The sequence below is a fragment of the Salmo salar genome, chromosome 10 (genome assembly GCF_965601325.2).
Source record: "Salmo salar chromosome 10, fSalSal1, whole genome shotgun sequence".
NCBI classification, from domain to species: domain Eukaryota; kingdom Metazoa; phylum Chordata; class Actinopteri; order Salmoniformes; family Salmonidae; genus Salmo; species Salmo salar.
In genome coordinates this window covers 28012416-28032488 of record NC_138300.1, presented here as the reverse complement: position 1 = coordinate 28032488, position 20073 = coordinate 28012416, and the positions used below count along the sequence as shown (strand labels likewise).

Genomic DNA, 20073 nt, shown 5'->3' with positions numbered 1-20073 from the left:
TGACATGCCAAAACTTGGGATATTTGGAAAGAAGATATCTGGGAGATTATGAGGAAATGATCAGAAGGTATGAGTTACATAGTTCAGAATACACAAGATCAAGCACACACAAAGTAACAGTTTTAAAAAAAATACATTTATTTTGAAAGTAATCTTTAATTGACAACCTATCAGTGAATTATTGATGCCCAGAGCTGGAAACACATCAGATCATGTGAACAATATCAGAAAAAAATGGGATTGATAGAACTAACAACTAGAAATGGGCAGATGTTTTAGTAAGTGGTGTCAGGTGTGGTCACAGAACGTTTCAAAGTGTCCCTAAACCTCTCCAAATCAAATAAAATCAAATGTTATTAGTCACATACACGTGTTAAGCTGATGTTATTGCAGGTGTAGCGAAATGCTTGTGTTTCTCGCTCCAACAGTGCAGTAATATCTAACAAGTAATATCTAACAATTTCACAACAATACACACAAATCTAAGTAAAGGAATGGAATTAAGAATATATAAATATATGGATGAGCAATCTCAGAGCGGCATAGACTAAGACACAGTAGAATAGAATACAGTATATACATATGAGATGAGTAATGCAAAATATGTAACCATTTTTAAAGTGACTAGTGTTCCATTATTATAGTGGCCAGTGATTTCAAGTCTATCTATATAGGCAGCAGCCTCTAATGTGCTAGTGATGGCTATTTAACAGTCTGATGGCCTTGAGATAGAAGCTGTTTTTCAGTCTCTCGGTCCCAGCTTTAATGTACCTCACCTTTTGGATGATAGCGGGGTGGACAGGAAGTGGCTCTGGTGGTTGTTGTCTTTTGATCTTTATGGCCTTCCTGTGACATCGGGTGCTTTAGGTGTCCGGGAGGGCAGGTAGTTTGCCCCCGGTGATGCGTTGTGCAGACCGCACCATGCTATTTGTTCAGTATAAAAACACAATTTCTACCATTTCAACCTCACTCAAACATTGTGGTGGTGTTATGGGGTATGAAGTGTCCTTTCAACTTCTCTAAAGTGTCAGAATTTTTGCGCACTGGATGTGCACCACCCTCTGGAGAGCCCTGCGGTTCCAGGCGGTGCAGTTGCCGTAGCAGGCGGTGATACAGAGTGACAGGATACTCTCAATTGTGCATCTGTCAAGGTTTGTGAGGGTTTCAGGTGCCAAGCCAAATTTCTTCAGCCTCCTGAGGTTGAAGAGGCACTGTTGCTCTTTTTTTCACCACACTGTCTGTGTGGGTGGACCATTTCAGTTTGTCCGTGATGTGTATGCCGAGGAATTTTCCACTTTCTCCACTGCGGTCCTGTTGATGTGGATAGGAGGGTGCTCCCTTTGCTGTTGCCTGAAGTCCACGTTCAGCTCCTTTGTTTTGTTGACATTGAGTGAGAGGTTATTTTCCTGGCACCATACTCCCAGAGCCCTTACCTCCTCCCTGTAGGCTGTCTCATCATTGTTGGTGATCAAGCCTACTACTGTTGTGTCTTCTGCAAACTTGATGATTGAGTTGGAGGTGTGCGTGGCCATGCAGCAATGGGTGAACAGGGAGTACAGGAGGGGGCTGAGCATGCACCCTTGTGGGGCCCCAGTGTTGAGGATCAGCGAAGTGGAGGTGCTGTTTCCTACCTTCACCACCTGGGGGCGGCCCGTCAGGAAGTCCAGGACCCAAATGCACGGGGCGGGGTTCAGACCTCGAGGGCCTCGAGCTTAATGATGAGCTTGGAGGTACTATGGTGTTGAATCCTGAGCTGTAGTCAATGAACAGCATTCTTACATAGGTCCAGATGGGATAGGGCATCGTCTGTGGATCTATTGGGGCGGTAAGCAAATCCAAAATATTTTGGATCTGCCTCTGGAATCAGTTCAATTGCCCTGGGGGATATGAACAAAGGATCCGATTCGGGAAAGTCATACTCCTGGTTGTAATACTGGTGAGTTGTCGCTGCTCTTAGATCCAAAAGTTCTTCCCGGCTATATGTAATAACACCAAAAAATGTCTGGCCTAGTAATGTAAGAAATAACACATTCGAAAAAAATTGTTAAGTTGCCTAGGGGCTAGAAGCACGGCTGCCCTCTCTATAGGCACCATTTTCAGTAAGTGGCATATGTCTGTAAATGAGACAATTGCTATTGTGCTATTACATGTTTGTAATCCCTAAACTCTATTTGTTCAGTATAAAAACACAATTTATACCATATCAACCTCACTCAAACACTGTAGTGGTGTTATGGGGTATCCAGGGTACATTCAAGTGTCCTTACAACATCTCCAAAGTGTCCGAATGTGGTAATTGTACTGTTTTTGCACACTGGATGTGCCTTAAAGTTATTGTTCACTATAAAAACGAATGTCTACAACACCAACCTATCTCAAACATTGTGGTGGTGTAGGGGGACATACAGGGGATATCCAAGTGTTTTCATCATATTTTTCATGCACAAAGATTACGTCATACATCATCAGATAACATTGGCAATAGGCTAGATTTGTTCCAACCTAAGCATTCATTTCATACCCCCCATGTAGCTATTGCTCGAACACAGACCTGTTTGGTGAAAACGTTGTGTAAAATAAACATTTTCACTCTCAGGGCTGCTGATCAATAACAGTAGGTCACAGGCAGACAAATAAGACATCCTCATGATCTGTGGAGTCCCGGCTTTCGGTGTGAATCAACGTATTCCGTGTTTATTTCGTTCATGCTTCACAGCGCTAACCGGAATGTAGGTAGCAGCCATCTTGAAATGAGGTCTGTATACGGGCATTTGTATGCCCATATATGGTAGTAAGTCACACCAAAGATTATGCACAGATCAATAACCAAGACACTCAGCTTTCCGCAGACACACTGCTTTTGCAGATAGGGGCTACCGTTCACATACCAGACTGAATTGAACAACAACAAAAAAGGATCCTCAAGTATGGGGACTTTACATTTAAGAGGTTTAGGGTTAAATGTTGTGCATACAGTGAAGGCGCAAAGTTACAATGTTGCAGATAGAGCCCTCTTGGATACTTTTTGTGCCTTATACGTTGCATTCTATCTGCAACATTCTGAACATTGTGGGAAAATGAACCATATACATAGAAAATAAAAGAGGCTTCTAGAGGCCGTTTTAGCATGGGCAGCGCCATTGAGGACTTCCACTATGCTTCCACCATTTTAAAGTAGTCAAAGTAGGCCCAGTCAACTTGGTGGGGATTCCTATGGATTGTTGCCTCATAGGCACTGTGCCCATGCTGTCACAGACACTATAGATGGGTTAGCTGACAACGTCACAAAAAGGATGTGCACGCTTCAATTGGGAGTTGTGATTCTGGATGGCCAGATAGCTACGAACTATTACAAGAAACTGCCATGTATGGGAATCATAAGTGACTCGTTTGAGCTAGTTTCATCTTGTTCTTGATACCATGTCTTGTTTTGAGGTGTTTTGGCTGATTTCATGTCAATGCTAATATGGCTCAAATTCGCTAGCTAGCTAACCAACAACTGTAATGATGTATTTGAGAGGTAACAAATGCTCACTGTGCAAATGTATTTGTGTTTTCAATAAACATTGGAGACAAAATCTAATTTACATGTTGTCAACAATCTTAATTTTTTTTATATATATATATATTTTATTTCACCTTTATTTAACCAGGTAGGCCAGTTGAGAACAAGTTCTCATTTACAACTGCGACCTGGCCAAGATAAAGCAAAGCAGTCCAACACAAACAACAACACAGAGTTACACATGGAATAAACAAACGTACAGTCAATAACAGAATAATAATCTAAACCAACCCTGTCTGTTTTTCCCCATAGTTGCTCACGAGTCGGTTGTGTTGCAAAACATTCAACCCGTCTATAATAGAGAAATAGTAATGGCGTCTTTTTGTGGGCACTAACTCCGCTATGGTTCATTGAACAAAGTCTATTTAGAAAATGAATGGCGTTTTATTAGGGTTTTTCGATAAACACTGAAAATAAGGTCTGTGGTAGCCTAAACACTGGTTTAGGAGATCTTATATGTTTTGTTCTGAGATAATGTTAATCAGCTAACATCAGTTTTTGTGCATTTTGAAGAATGTATGTTATTTAAAAAAGCACATAAAGGCTTCATAATTCATAGTCATGTTAACTGGCTACTATTATCTCATAGAACAAAACGTATACGATCTCCTAAGCCTGTGTTAACTTAAGACCTTATTTTCTGCGTTTACTGCAAAATCATATTCTTTCCCCATTAATTTTCCATATAGCGATAGCTGAAAGAACCAGAGATAACTATTTTCCGGGTTTTAGGACTACAAGTTGGCGAGCTCTATGGCACAGATATAAAGATTGAGTCCTCTATCAATCTCTATTACGTTATCCCACTTTGCGATTGCCGTAAAGAGAAGACAAAGCCGTGAATACCAACCAGAAAAAAAAGTGACGATAACAGAGAATTGAAATTCATTAAGTCGTAAAACCCAACCCAAAGTGCGGCATTTGCAACTTACATAGCTGCCGTATATATATATATGTATGTATTGAGTTTACTGTGTATTTTGTTTACTTAAGCAGATATTTACATGATATCGTACTCACCATTTGCTTGAGTGAGTGAGGCGAGAAAGCAAGCGATAGCTAGACGAAGAATAGCGTTTAAGCAGTCACTGCGATGGCCTCCGATAGCATGGACAGAGAAATTATTCTTGCTGACTTTCAGGTGGGTTTCGACTTTCCTCAGGATACAAAACTATCTAGATTGCTAGTTTATGTTGAACCTTAACGTTAAACAATAGGCAGTGTTAACGTCAACAGCAATGGCTCGCCAGCTGACACGGCAAATACATTAGCTTACTAGCAAGCTAGCTAGCACGATAGCTAGCGAACATTAGATACGTTACTAATTAACGTTAACTAGCTAACGTTACGTCTAGACGCAAGACCGAGTTTGCTACTAAATAATTACATTGTTGCATAGCATTTCGTAAAGCTGTCTGCCCCAAAATTATCTGAAGTCAGCAATATGAGTTACCAGTATGTCTGGTAGCTATCTAACAGTACTGTTAGACGTCAATTTAGCGAACCAACGTTAGTTGTTAGCTTAAAAGCTAGCTAGTTAGTAAAAGCTGGGCTCATCATAGATGGGTAGCTATTTATAGAGGAATTTAAAAACGATATAGCTACCGTTAGCTTGCTTTGTAATTTCTCAGCGATTATATATGCTGTATGAATTGTAAATGTTCTCAACTGAGTTGGTTAGCTAGCTAACTTGTGTTGTCTTAACTCTCCAACTGACGTTAGGTAGCTAACTAATGTTACTTGCTTGGTCACTATTGAGTAGGCTAGCTAGCTAAACTATCAAGTGACATCACTAGCGTGCATTTCTTGTGCATGTTTCCAAGCTCTGTAAATGTAACGTTAGTGTTGAACGCTTGAGCTCCTCATCCTGACAATTTACAGGTCTTTGAATAAATAACAGGGCCACAAAAAACTTAGGAACACAGTTTAAGCTGTCAGTGCTACATGCACTCCTTTTTAGCTTCTCGTTAATCCACATTAGGCTACATGGAGGTAAATAATAATTCTGGAAAAGCATTCTTTCAATGTAGCACTAATACTAGCTTGAGCATAGTTGGTTGGTGCAATGTAAATACTTATAGGCCACTGAAACATGTCGTTATACTGATAATGACCAGTCAGTGAAACCACCCAGTGATATACTGAGTGGAGGACCCTCATTCTTTGAGGACCAGAATAATTTGGTGGTTGATACCAGGTAAATTACAGTATCATTCAGTGTTATGGTATTGATAATGGCAATTTATGTGAGCAGTGTACTTTCAGCTCACTGTCCATTAGGAACATTTGGAATGTGGAACTTTTTGAAAGTTAGCTATTAACCCAATATCTTAATATCAATCAATCAAATGTATTTATAAAGCCCATTTTACATCAGCAGATGTCACAAAGTGCTATACAGAAACCAGCCTAAAACCCCAAACAGCAAGCAATGCAGATGTAGAAGCACGGTGGCTAGGAAAAACTCCCTAGAAAGGCAGGAACCTAGGAAGAAACCTAGAGGAATCAGGCTCTGAGGGGTGGTCAGTCCTCTTCTGGCTGTGCGGGGTGGATATTATAAGAGTACACAGCCATTAAGGCCACATTGTTCTTCAAGATGTTCAAATGTTCATAGATAACCAGCAGGGTCAAATAATAATCAGTGGTTGTAGAGGGTGCAACAGGTCAGTACCTCAGGAGAAAATGTCAGTTGGCTTTTCATAGCCAAGCATTCAGAGGTCGAGACAGCAGGTGCGGTAGAACGTTGAAAACAGCCGATCTGGTACAAGGTAGCGTGTCCGGTGAAACTGGAGCAGCAGCACGACCAGGTGGACTGGGGACAGCCAAGAGTCATCAGGCCAGGTAGTCCTGAGGCATGGTCCCAGCGCTCATGTCATCTGGGGGGGAGAGAGAATTAGAGAGAGAATAATTAAATTCACACAGGACACCAGATAAGACAGCAGAATTACACCAGATATAAGACTGACCCTAGCTCCCTGGCACATAGACTATTGCAGCATAGATACTGGAGGCTGAGACGGGGAGGTCGGGGGACACTGTGGCCCCGTCCGACGATACCCCCAGACATGGCCAACCAGGCAGGATATAACCCCACCCACTTTTCCAAAACACAGCCCCCACACCACTACAGGGATATCAACAAACCACCAACTTACTACCCTGAGACAAGGCTGAGTATAGCCCTCGAAGATCTCCTCCACCGCACGAGCCCAAGGGACAACAAACAAATCTGCTAAAACTCGTCAGTTTTTAAGAAGATGTCAAAGTTGGCCTTGGTTTATTTACCAGATGCTTTTATCCAAAGTGACTTAGGCTACAGAACAGGTCATAGTGGCACATTCAGTATATGTTGCGAATGCAGGAATCAAATCTATAATGCAGTTTTTTTCGGTCAGCATCATAACTGCTCAATTACACTTTCTATTGGTCCTTGTGTTTTATGTACATTACCTCTTCTGTTTTTCTCACAGGCTTGCACTGGCATTGACAACATTGCAGAGGCAATCACGCTCTTAGAACTCAATAATTGGGATTTAGTGGTAAGTTCACACAACAGTAGCTCATACGAACCTGACATTTTCTTCTTTTAAATTGAAAATATATTATATACTTATTTTGCTATTAAAATTGTTAAACAACCTGGCCACTGTAGTGACTATAGCCTTTACCTCATTGGTCCCCAATCACAGTCGTGGGCCTATTTTTATTTTTTTTCTTGAGCAGATGTTCGGGGGCCAGAACAGAAGCTAGTTTTCTATCAAATTGGCAAAGATTTCCATGCAAATATTCTGAAATCCGCATAAAAACAATGTACTTTTTTCCCATCAGATGTTTCCCTCAAATGTACTTTTTTCCCATCAGATGTTTCCCTCAAATGTACTTTTTGCGCATAAAAGGCTGTGTGACGACGTGGTGCACATAAAAATGACTTTGGCGGTTAAATTCTCATGTACCGAATTAAGAAAAATATGTATTTTTTTGTATGCGTTTTCATTATGAACTCGGCACTAAAAGAAACGTCCTCTCACTGTCAACTGCGTTTATTTTCAGCTAACTTAACATGTGTAAATATTTGTATGATCATAAGATTCAACAACTGGGACATAAACTGAACAAGTTCCACAGACATGTGACTAACAGCAATGCAATAATGTGTCCCTGAACAAAGGGGGGGTCAAAATCAAAAGTAACAGTCAGTATCTGGTGTGGCCACCAGCTGCATTAAGTACTGCAGTGCATCTCCTCCTCATGGACTGCACCAGATTTGCCCGTTTTTGCTGTGAGATGTTACCCCACTCTTCCACCAAGGCACCTCCAAGTTCCCGGACTTTTCTGGGGGGAATGGCCCTAGCCCTCACCTTCCGATCCAACAGGTCTCAGACGTGCTCAATAGGATTGAGATCCGGGCTCTTCGCTGGCCATGGCAGAACACTGACATTCCTGTCTTGCAGGAAATCACGCACAGAATGAGCAGTATGGCTGGTGGCATTGTCATGCTGGATGGTCATGTCAGGATGAGCCGGCAGGAAGGGTACCACATGGAGGAGGAGGATGTCTTCGCTGTAACGCAAAGCGTTGAGATTGCCTGCAATGACAACAAGCTCAGTCCGATGATGCTGTGACACACCGCCCCAGACCATGACGGACCCTCCACCTCCAAATCGATCCCGCTTCAGAGTACAGGCCTCGGTGTAATGCTCATTCCTTTAACGATAAACGTGAATTAGACCATCACCCCGGGTGAGACAAAACCGCAACTCCTCAGTGAAGAGCACTTTTTGCCAGTCCTGTCTGGTCCAGCGACAGTGGGTTTGTGCCCATAGGCGACGTTGTTGCCGGTGATGTCTGGTGAGGACCTGCCTTACAACAGGCCTACAAGCCCTCAGTCCAGCCTCTCTTAGCCTATTGCGGACAGTCTCAGCACTGATGGAGGGACTGTGCATTCCTAGTGTAACTCGGGGAGTTGTTGTTGCCATCCTGTACCTGTCCCACAGGTGTGATGTTTGGATGTACCGATCCTGTGCAGGTGTTGTTACACGTGGTCTGCTGCTGCGAGGACGATCATCTGTCCGTCCTGTCTCCCTGTAGCGCCGTCTTAGGCGTCTCACAGTACGGACATTGCAATTTATTGCTCCGCATCTGTAGTCCTCATGCCTTCTTGCAGCATGCCTAAGGCACGTTCACAGGCAGATGGCACGTGGGCTCTAGCCAACAGCTCGCAGATGCGGTGTGGGCATTGCTTACATTATGAGATTATTATTATTATTATTATTATGGTCAAAAGAGCAGGATTATTTTTATTTGTCAAACTGCAGCCAATCAACGATCATCATGTCACCAGAGTAAGACCCTCAACATTTATTGGAAAGGAGCATCAAGCAAATCACCGTGGACTTTCACCACCCTGTGAAGTTTATCATAATTTATTTAATCTGTAACCAAATTACTACATGCTTTCCTAAGTTGTTGTGGGAGGACCACACAACGTATCATCATGAGACTCCAAGTTTACTTTGATTTGATGGTTATTACAATGCATTCGGAAAGTATTCAGACCCCTTGACTTTTTCCATACTTTATTTACGTTACAGCCTTATTCTAAAATTGATTTAATAAAAAAAAAAGTCTATGCGCAATACTCATTATGACAAAGTGAAAACAGTTTGTTGGAATTTTTGCACCTTTATTAAAAATAAAGAAACATACCTTTATTTACATAAGTATTTAGACCCTTTGCAATTGGACTCGAAATTGAGCTCAGGTGCATCCTGCTTCCATTGATCATCCTTAAGATGTTTCTACAACTTGGAGTCCATCTGTGGTAAATTCTATTGATTGGACATGATTTGGAAAGGCACACACCTGTCTATATAAGGTCCCACAGTTGACAGTGCATGTCATAGCAAAAACCAAGCCATGAGGTCAAAGGTATTATCCGTAGAGCTCCGAGACATGATTGTGTCGCGGCACAGATCTGGGGAAGCGTACCAAAAAAATTCTGCAGCTTTGAAGGTCCCAAAGAACACCATGGCCTGCATCATTCTTAAATGGAAGAAGTTTAGAACCACCAAGACTCTTCCTGGATTTGGCTGCCTTGCCAAACTGAGCAATCGGGGGAGAAGGGCCTTGGTCAGGAAGGTGACCAAGAATCCGATTGTCACTGACAGAGCTCCAGAGTTCCTCTGTGGCGATGGGAGAACCTTCCAGAAGGACAACCATCTCTGCAACACTCCACCAATCAGGCCTTTATGCTAGAGTTGCCAGACAGAAGCCATTCCTCAGTAAAAGGCTTGGAGCTTGCCAAAAGGCACCTAAAGGACTCTCAGACCATGAGAAACAACATTCTCTGGTGTGATGAAACCAAGATTGAACTCTTTTACCTGAATGCCATGCGTCACATCTGGAGGAAACCTGGCACCATCTCTACGGTGAAGCGTGGTGGTGGCAGCATCATGCTGTGGAGATGTTTTTTAGCTGCAGGGACTGGGAGACTAGTCAGGATCGAAGGAAAGATGAATGGAGCAAAGTACAGAGAGATCCTTGACGAAAACCTGCTCCAGAGCGCTCAGGACCTCAGACTGGGGTGAAGGTTCACCTTCCAACAGGACAACAACCCTAAGCACATAGCCACTCCTGCATTGAGTTGGCTTCGGGACAAGTCTCTGAATGTCCTTGAGTGGCCCAGCCAGAGCCTGGACTTGAACCCGATCAAACATCTGGAGACATCTGAAAATGGCTGTGCAGCTATGCTCCCCATCTAACTTGGCAGAGCTTGAGAGGATCTGCAGAGAAGAATGGGAGAAACTCCCCAATATACAGGTGTGCCAAGCTTGTAGTGTCATCCAAGAAGACTCAAGGCTGTAATCGCTGCCGAAGGTGCTTCAACAAAGTACTGCGTAAAGGGTCTGAATACTTATGTAAATGTCTTTTATTTTTTATAGATTTGCTGAAAATATGAATCCGTTTTTGCTTTATCAGTATGGGATATTGTGTGTAGATTAATGTGGGGAAAACTATTTAATCATTTTTAAAACAAGGCTGTAACGTAACAGAGTGGAAAAAGTCAATGGGTCTGAATACTTTCTGAGAGCACCGTATATCAATATTGGCGCATAAAGACATTTCCGTCGCCATTTCTCGAATAATGAATTTTAGACCCCAAAAGATCCCATGTTGTCTAGCCTGTTTTGTTGCCATTTACAAAGTTTACAGATGAATTTGCTATTTCCATCAGGCCTGTCGTGATATTTTTGTACTTTACTCGCATAAATAGGTTGTGTGGAAACCTAGTTAGAGTTCTAAATAAATTGTACATTGCAAATTTGATCGCAACCATCCCAAATGGATATAATATTTGACAAAAACAGAATCGGACCTTGATTACATTGCAATACGATCACGTATGCCTCCTATTTATGTGTTTGAATACTTGAACAGATTTCCTAAATTAAAATCACTAAGTAGATTTCCTGGTGATATTATAGTCTTATGTCCAACAACAAATATTATACGAAACAAATTATATATTTAAAAAATATATTTTGCTCAACTTGGGGTGCCAAATAAAATCACCAGACCGCCTATTGGGGACCTTGCTTTAGTGTTGCACATACCCTTGTGTAATGTGAGTTATAGATTTCAGAATGTGCTTTACGTTGAAAGAACTAATGTTGTCGTTTCTAGAATATTATGCTTAACCATATTTTTTTGGTTTTAGTATGTAATGTCTACTGATACTCCAATTACTCTATGCTGAGATAATTTGATAAATGTAAGACCTATTTATATAAATTGTAGGCCTAATTCACAACTCTCTACTCCTCTCATCCACCAAGGCTTAGTCTACATGGTGAACCTGACCAAATCAAATCATGCTACAGTACAACTGTGAGCACTGGTGCTTTCTAGTTACTTCAACTTGTAAGCCAATTCAAATGACCAAAGAAGCAAAAAGCATAGCTGCTAAAAGCACACAGTATGTGATTTCATTACCTATTTCAGTTTGTTTCCTATTTAAACTAAAATGGTACACTTATTACTGAGATGTATCGTCACCTTGATTGTGACGTTTCAATCAACAAGGCACCATCATTGCCATGTGTCTCCGTTTATCAGTGAGACATCATTTGGGCTACCTACCACTCCTCTTTAATGGGCGTATAAAGGAAGTCTTCTGTCAGTTTTGATTTCAAGTTTGATATTCAAAGGGGGGTATGAAACGGTTTTACTTTATCATAAAGTGTGTGTTGGATGGGGTGGGCTATATTTATCAGAGCGCTGTTCTTGTGCTGGCAGCTTTTCAAAGCAAGCAGAGCCTAAGCTGTGGTTAAACGCACCTGTAAATGTGATGACTTGCAGTTCCTTTTCGGTGCTGTTAGGTTGAGCAAAATGTACAAAAGAAACCTGTGTGTTGGGACAGGACAGCGAACAAGTGTTAAATACTCGGTGGCCCTTTCTCATGGATTTGTGGCTTCACTAGTAGACCTACTTACAAACTTTTCTCAAAATACTTGCCAAATTTTTGACAATTACAATTTTCTCTGGTATTTTTGTCAATTTAAAATATTTTATGTTCATGTACTTCTTAGTTGATGGTACATTCTGCAATGTTTTGAAACACTGCTGGACATTTCCTAGTGTTCTAGAGCACTCATCTCAATAGGTCTCCTAACAATGGGCCAAAAATAAACTCATTGCAAGTATTGTCCTCTCTCGCTGCTCTGTCCTCAACAGTTCCCCTAAATCACTTTCACTGTTTAAAAGAAGAAAAAAAAACAAATATATATATATATATATATATATATATATATATATATACATACATACATACATACATACATACATACATACATACATACATACATACATACATACATACATACATACATACATACATACATACATACATACATACATACATACATACATACACACACACACACACTTCTGAGGCCAACGACATGCTTCAACCTCCTTTCTCATCAATGATATGTTCTCGTGTTAATGTCTTATCATCGTTTGGGCACCAGTGCCCCCTCATTTGCTTGCATTACATTCCCTTTGTGTTGAGTCCAAATATGATATAAATCGAATTGTTTTAAAAGAAAAAAGAATAGCCCATCAATGCATGCCTATACCTAATGTGTCTGACTATCATCCTAGCTTAGTACAGTAACATTCATTTCAGAATTATATTTGCTGTAGAGACACCAACAGCCACTCGTATGGCTACCGAAAGTTGCCTTTGAAATTCAAATGACTGTAGTTCTATTGGCAGGAACTGGCAGTCGATAGTTATGGGAACATTTACTGTTGATTATCATTGTTTGAACATGCACGCTCTCAAGAGTGTAATCCTTTGCGACACATTTTATTCCATGGTCATTTCTCTTTTTACAGGCAGCCATCAATGGTGTGATGCCACAAGAGAATGGGATCTTGCAAAGGTAATATGCCAGAAATGACTGTTGCATCTTCAGAAGTTAATCAAGTGTTCACTGTGCATTTTCTAAACATCCCCTCAAAATAATGTTTTGACCATATTGTAAGAAGTCATATGTTAACCAAAATAGGAAACACAACTTGTACATGGGAGGTAAGCATAAGGGAAGGGAAAGGGGGATGCCTAGTCAGTTCTACAACTGAATGCATTCAACTGAAATGTATCTTCCGCATTTAACCCAACCCCTCTGAATCATATGGCATAGTATCATATGCAAAAACGCGTCGCCGTCAATGTGACGTTCTACCTGCTACACAGAAACAAACCAAAATCAACTTTATTTCTCATTTCAATTCACAAACTAGAATGCAAAACTACCATAGCACATGCTCTTCATGTACTTTATGTAAGCACAGGTGTGGGCTAGGCCGAGAACCTTGTTTTGTTGACCTGAATATCAATCAAATGTATTTATAAAGCCCTTCTTACATCAGCTGATGTCACAAAGTGCTGTACAGAATCCCAGCCTAAAACCCCAAACAGCAAGCAATGCAGGTGTAGCAGCAGTACATCATTTTGTATGAAATTCTGCTAGAGGTTATAGAAATGTAGTATCTAGAACTCGCAGTGAAAGTACATTTTGGAGCAATGGTGGTTACTTGTTCATGCTCCTGCAAAATAATTATTTACATTTTTATCATTTTATAAAGTGCAGCTGTGGTCTCTTCTGTGTAGGCCTAGATGTCAAGAGCTAGGTTTTATGTTTTAAAACGGCAATAACCTTGTGGCCTGATGACGATTTGAGGAGTTCAGAAGATTCAGGCTACATGTAGTAATCAATGGCTACATCAGTCACTTGACCTCTTGAATTTGTAGTTCTTGTACAAAGCCTATTGAGTAGACACAAACTGTGACACGATGGAAACAATCGTGATCATCAGTGCAGGAAATTGAGGCTTTGGATCTCTTTTCCCCCACAAAGCTCAGTGTCATGTAGTTATTCAGTCAAGATTTGAACACCAAATTAGGCAGAAATCAAACAACCAGATTTGTAGCCCGTAGCTGGGCAATATCAAGGTTAATACTGTATGGGTGGTTATAGTTTGAAGTGATATTCAAAGTTGTAGGCTTGACATTGCTTTGAATTACTGCATTTCAGTGGTAGGCAGAAAAATATAACTCGGTGTATTTGGTATGCTCTTTGAGTATAGAGTATCAACAGAAGCAAAAGTGTTTTTATGTGAAAGAACATAGAGAGGAATATCTTCCCAAAAACTGGAATTAAAACAGTTACTGAGAAAAAAGCCTCTGAGGCATTGTGGCTCACGTTTTTTTCTCAACGGTCAGTCCGAACTCATGAATACACTGGGCTGAAGAACAAATACATTGACTGGGCACATTCTGTTAAATGATTTATTTTGTGAGTTTCTGAAGACTTTGGGCATGAGAACATGGTTTCTTAAGGGCACACATAATTATGAATGGAGCCTGGCTGTGTGACTTGCAATCAGCCCGTATACTGGCTGGCACCAGGCTGCTCTCGTAGGATGGCACTCCTCCTCAGTAAACGGCTCCATTGAGGTGACCGGAGCCAGCTGGAGGCCTGCTCTTAGCCCCAAGCCTGCCTCCTGACTAGGTGGAGAGTGCCATCTAGATGTATGCCATGGAACAACCCTTTGTATTATTTTTAACACTCATAATAGTCAACACTCCTCAGTATCAATGTGCCAAGTTTCAAATTGTAGTTTAGAATGCTTACAAAAACCTTCCATCACGTTGCAAGGGAAATGTATAGCCTACCGTCTAGGGTGAATTCTGACTTTGCTTCTTTCATCCTGTTTAAGAAATTGTGTAGCATGTCCTCATTGTTAGACCATGTTATGGTTTCTTTGTCTACACCCCTGATGAGAGTACAACTCAAACACACCAACATCTTCTATGATGGATATGAATGACAATCATCTGTGTAACAGTTTTGCACCAAGATACTGAAACTGAAATATCAGTGCACTCTAGTTTTCTAATTTGTGTAGGTACAGGAAGTGTTTATTTGCGGTATTGGCTGTTATTTCACTCACTGAATTTACTAGCTAATGGTGAGTTACCTCAAACTGTCAGTTTGTTTTCTCACTATATGTAAATGCTTACTGCATAGCTGATTTATGACTTGATCTAATTTTCCTAAAATCCATGCATGTATACTTCTTATTCTATGGTTCTTAGTTTATAAGAGGTCATTATGCACCTGTGCAGATCTCTAAGGCTGCATGGACAAACACCTGTCCTACAGAGGGTTAGACCCTTGTATATGGCCAACAGCAAGCCTCTGTTCTCCCTGAACATCATTTCCACCTGCCTATGATGGTAGGCCTAATTCTTGCATGTGGGTGAATCCAAGCCTCACAAGTGGTTTCTGTGTACGGTATGTTGTTTTTATGCCATTATCATGGAACATTGATCTCTAATGATTTCCTACGTGCCCTCAGAACCCCCAACGTCTTTAACCTTTTTGGTATTGTAATCAGGTTGGATAAATACAGCCTTTGTGCAAGACCCTGCTTTCTCTCCCAGCACGATATGTGCTGACCCACGAGGAAAAGAGAAGCGTCTTTGTCTGGGTTGGGAGAGAGAAAATACATTATTGACTGCCGTGTGGGACAGAGCCTCGAGGGAATTCAGGCCTTAGACATGGAGAGAGGCTGAGAAAAAAGACGTTTTGTGTCTCTGGCCTCTGCAGCAAAATAAGACTGAATTTGCTCTGTGGCAGACAATTCAGCATCTGTTGGGCCCTGCCCATATTGTCCACTAAAGCCTGTTTACACTGACTCTGAAACTGTTTGTATTGCTGCTGAGAGGCTCTTGTTGTTGCCTTAAAAGGGGCTGTGGGTATTTTGTGGATTTTGAATATTTCTGTTCAGTGCTGCTTGTACCATTGTGATGGGGAAGAAGCAACAAGCATGAAAAATAATTTTTAAAATCATATTCAAGCTATTTCAAGGTTTAGCCCAGGGGTTTCAATGAGGTCCGGAGGGCCGGCCTGAAAATGTGTTATATAGTTTCTACACATCGTTTTGGGAATTTTTCGATGCTCTCTCACTGTCTAGCTTTCATTTCTGTGATTATTAGTTTGCTGGACACAGTCAAGAAACTGTATGAATGTAGGTCCTTTATCACTTCTGCACAGTTTCTATTTGGTTTTTAGTAGTTTTTAAAGTATGAGTTTTATTTTTTTGCTCAAACTACCCGTGTGCCGGATCGGATCCCTGGTTTGACACCCCTGCTTTAGCCTATTTTGTGGACAATCATTTTTTTCCTGCAGTGGATAAAGTATTCAGACACCCTTTAAAATCTGCACAGGCTAAATGTTTGAGTTTACTGAAATATTTTGCTTTGTTTTTGTATTTCAATGGTGTTGAGTAAAATTGCACATGTAGGGTCTCGTCTGAGAATTACACCATTTTGGTGGTAGACTTTCTACTTTTATAGACACAATTAACTCTGTATACAATTCAATATGATATTGAACTGCACTACATGATGCTCCCTGTGTTGATGTTTTCTGAACCTCTGCTTACTGTCTGAACCCACAAAAACTTCACCAGCGAGGCGTCCCAGGCCAACATCTATGGGCCTCACAGCCAAGCAGCAACAGCAGAGGCAGCAGTGGCCCCACCAGCCACCTCATCGTCTTCCTCCTCTCCGCCGTCCTCCTCCTCAGCCTTCTGCCCTGTCCTCCCCTCTCGACACATTGTGGAGCGGCAGCCGCGCATGCTCAACTTCCGGGTGGAGTACCGCCAGCGCACTGTGGAAGTGGTCGTGGAGGAGGGCAGTGCAGTTGGTGAGGATATGCGCTCACCATACACTACTCTTCATACTATGGTTCCTACACTAATATTCCACTACATTAATATGTTGTGAATGTAATGTTTAAAAAGAAAATGTATTACTGCCTTGATTTTGCTGGACCCCAGGAAGAGTAGCTGCTGCCTTGGCATGAACTAATGGGGATCCATAATAAATACAATACATCACACACCCTTACTACTTACTCAGAGAAAATGTGGGTGTTACAGATGTGGTGTTACTGAGAATCCTAAATATTGTGTGTTTCTGGTAAAAGGAGTCGATGTTGGTCAGTACAACACCTAGGTATAGTGCTTTCGTTTTTAGACTTTGAACCCTTTCTCAGAATCTACACACTTGTACCCAGTGTTGAAACTATTTATGTTGTGAAGATAAGGTAGTGGAAGTGTGTATTACGAATGTTTTAATCAAATGTAAATTGCTGGTAAGGTGTAAAATTTCATGAATACAGAATGAATTTTGTACTTTGTGTTGAAAACACGTTTTCTCATCTATTACTGACATCATATGGTGGGGATATGTCCAACTGCCAGTTCATAATACTACAACTTGTTTCTTCCTTTTCTTGTTTGTAGGGGAAATCAAACATATTCTTGAGACAGAGCTTCAGGTCCCCATATCAAAAATGCAGTTAAAGGGTTGGAAAAGTGGAGACGTATCTGACATTGTGAGTATTTCTCTCAAAACAATTGTTTCGATTAATGTAATATCTCTTGAAATGAGCATGTTTAAAGCATCTCTTTGCCACCTTTTTAGTTTTATCTTTTACATTGGATGAGGTTTCACAAATGTCACTCACACCCATCTAGTGGGGATGGATAAAGTACCACTTAGTATTATTTATTGGTCTGTCCCTGTGTCCTCAGACGGTTCTACGAAGTTTACACTTGCCCAAGAACAACAGCCTGTATGTGCTGACCCCAGATATCGCCCCCACTGCCAGCACCAGCCAAAACAGGTACCCAACTTGACTCACTTACACTCATCTTTTGTTTCCTGTTTTGAGTCACATTATCTCCAGCAAACAATTCCTAGCAGGTAACTGACACTGTTTACCCAATACCCTTTGGTACCTCAATATGCAGCAGCATTGATTGCTACCCACATCAAAAGGACTGGTACATCAACAGGACTGCACCACTTTGCCAGCAAAGCCATTTTCATATGGGTTGAACACTAGGTGGCACTGTACACCAAGTAATTTTACAAATAGTTTACGGAATATATGCCATGAATATTGTACAATAGCTTCCAATTTGAATATTAACAAAGATATTTGACCCTTGTGCGCAGAAGGCTTCTGAAATCCTACTGCAATATTCTTTGTGTAATGTAAATAATGCTCTTCATTGCTGTATTTGTTGCTATTTCCAGTCTTTATTTTGTTGCTGAAAATATTCTCTTCCTATACAAGTAGTAGAGCAGCTTTTTCACTTCTGTAATTTTGAGAGAAATTTGAAATTCAATGTGGAGGATCCATTAAGCCACTCTAGAAGGTCATTCTACCAAGCTTTATGAATCCAATGAGGCTTTAGCCACTTTTCCTTCTAAAATGTCATACTATTCATCATTGAGCTATAATCCTGTCACGAAGGCTGGTTTTGTGACTTATCTGATATTTCATCTATATCAGCCAGGTAAAGTTCATACTAATAAGGAAATCCCACTCACTGTAATAATTCTCTCTGGTGCATCTGCTCACCAGCATGGCAACAAACCACCCCAATAAGGCTTGTCAGGATTGTACGCTGTACACATGTTCAATCTTTATCTGAGCATACTTTAGCAACATCCTATTCAGATTTCACCGAATGTAGAGCGAGAATGGTGTGAAAGGCACTAAGGCATTGCTCCTGTAATTTTTGATGAGCTGAAGTGCTGTTGGAGTGTGTCTGTTGTCGGTTGTAACAGGAGGGGACGTGTCTGTGTAATTATCTGTGTTGATTAGGGAGGTTGTCGGGCCCAGAGGGGTTGCAGAGGAGACAGACACGTGGCACTGCCATGCATTATGAAGAGTCACTCCGGTTCTACGGCAGTCGTTGTGCACCGACGTGTGTCGGACAGGAGGACAACAGTCAATACAGCTGGCCTCATGTTTCTTCCCCCGTGTTCATCTCAGAACCCATTGAATCAAACACAGAGAAATGGCCAGATACCGGCATGGGTCAAGTATTGAAATGCTTTGTATGGTTAGGGTTCTATAATATCTCACAAATATGTAGGGGGTTGATATCCAAAAAGAGAGAACGCTGCTGCTGCTGTTGGCTGTGCTGCTTTGACAACCAGTAAGTAGAGGTTTGACTGTGTAGCAGGCAGCTAATGACTATTTTCTGGCTAACCGTGGCCACTGCAATGTCTCTTAGTGGTACAATTTTCTTAGTGCTATAGCTATCATTTTCAGTGTTAGGCGCTCATTATCCTCCATAAACTATTTTGGTGAGGGTGTCTGGCGACCCTGTTGTGATCTTTGCTGCTGGAAGAGGGTGACAGATCACACCACTCAGAGGAGCAGGCCTCCTACAGGGAGGGCAGGCAAGCTGTTAGCACAGCGGCATTAAAAATAACCGTTGCAGCGCATTCACAGAGCTGGAAGTCTGCTGCTGTCAGAGCTGCCATCCCACCGCTCTGACAAACACTGTACTAATACCTGCTGAAACAGGGCACTACTAGCAGGGCTAGCTTAGGTACCACCTTTTTAAATCACAGGGAACAACCAAGATGTACAGTAGCCCTTCTGAGTTGTACTGAAGAGGGTGTATTCAAGCCTGCTTAACTCTAATTGAAATTAGACTTTGTAGTAGGCAGCAAGCTGAAAAGCCAATGAAATCAAATACAAGTTGGAAATAATACGTAGGCCTAAATCAATTATGATTAGTATATGTCATTAACACATTTATTTAACTATTACCTTAAGTTATGAAAGGCAATTATGTTTGGTGGCAATTTATTTATTCCAAGATCATATTGACTGCTTGCTGGAATAGACCTTCAGTATTTAGTACTTCACTAGGATGTTTGTATGTGTATTACTATGCAAGGAGTACTTGTGTCCATATGTAATATACTCATTGCTTGAGTTTAAAATAACATTTTACCTCTGATTTAGTTCCTATTCCTTTGTAATAATTGGGAGCAGTTTCTGAACATGGGACATAACTTAACAAATAAAAGCCACAGTAGGCAATTACTTCAAAGCACATCT

The 20073-nt window shown here is 41.2% G+C and overlaps 1 protein-coding gene across 2 annotated transcripts in view; it reads left to right on the top strand.

Annotated features, from left to right (window-relative positions):
• The first annotated feature begins 4410 nt into the window (after positions 1-4410).
• The window catches only part of LOC106613896 (FAS-associated factor 1-like), a 91413-nt gene continuing 75750 nt past the window's right edge, over positions 4411-20073 (top strand). The window contains exons 1-6 of one of the 2 annotated variants that reach the window (XM_014216634.3): positions 4411-4706; positions 7036-7104; positions 12965-13011; positions 16610-16845; positions 17447-17538; positions 17738-17829. In XM_014216634.3, the coding sequence (XP_014072109.3) occupies positions 4659-4706; positions 7036-7104; positions 12965-13011; positions 16610-16845; positions 17447-17538; positions 17738-17829 (584 nt within the window). In that variant the 5' untranslated portion in view covers positions 4411-4658. The remainder of the gene's footprint in view (positions 4707-7035; positions 7105-12964; positions 13012-16609; positions 16846-17446; positions 17539-17737; positions 17830-20073) is intronic. The other variant, XM_082956862.1, reaches the window with a different exon arrangement.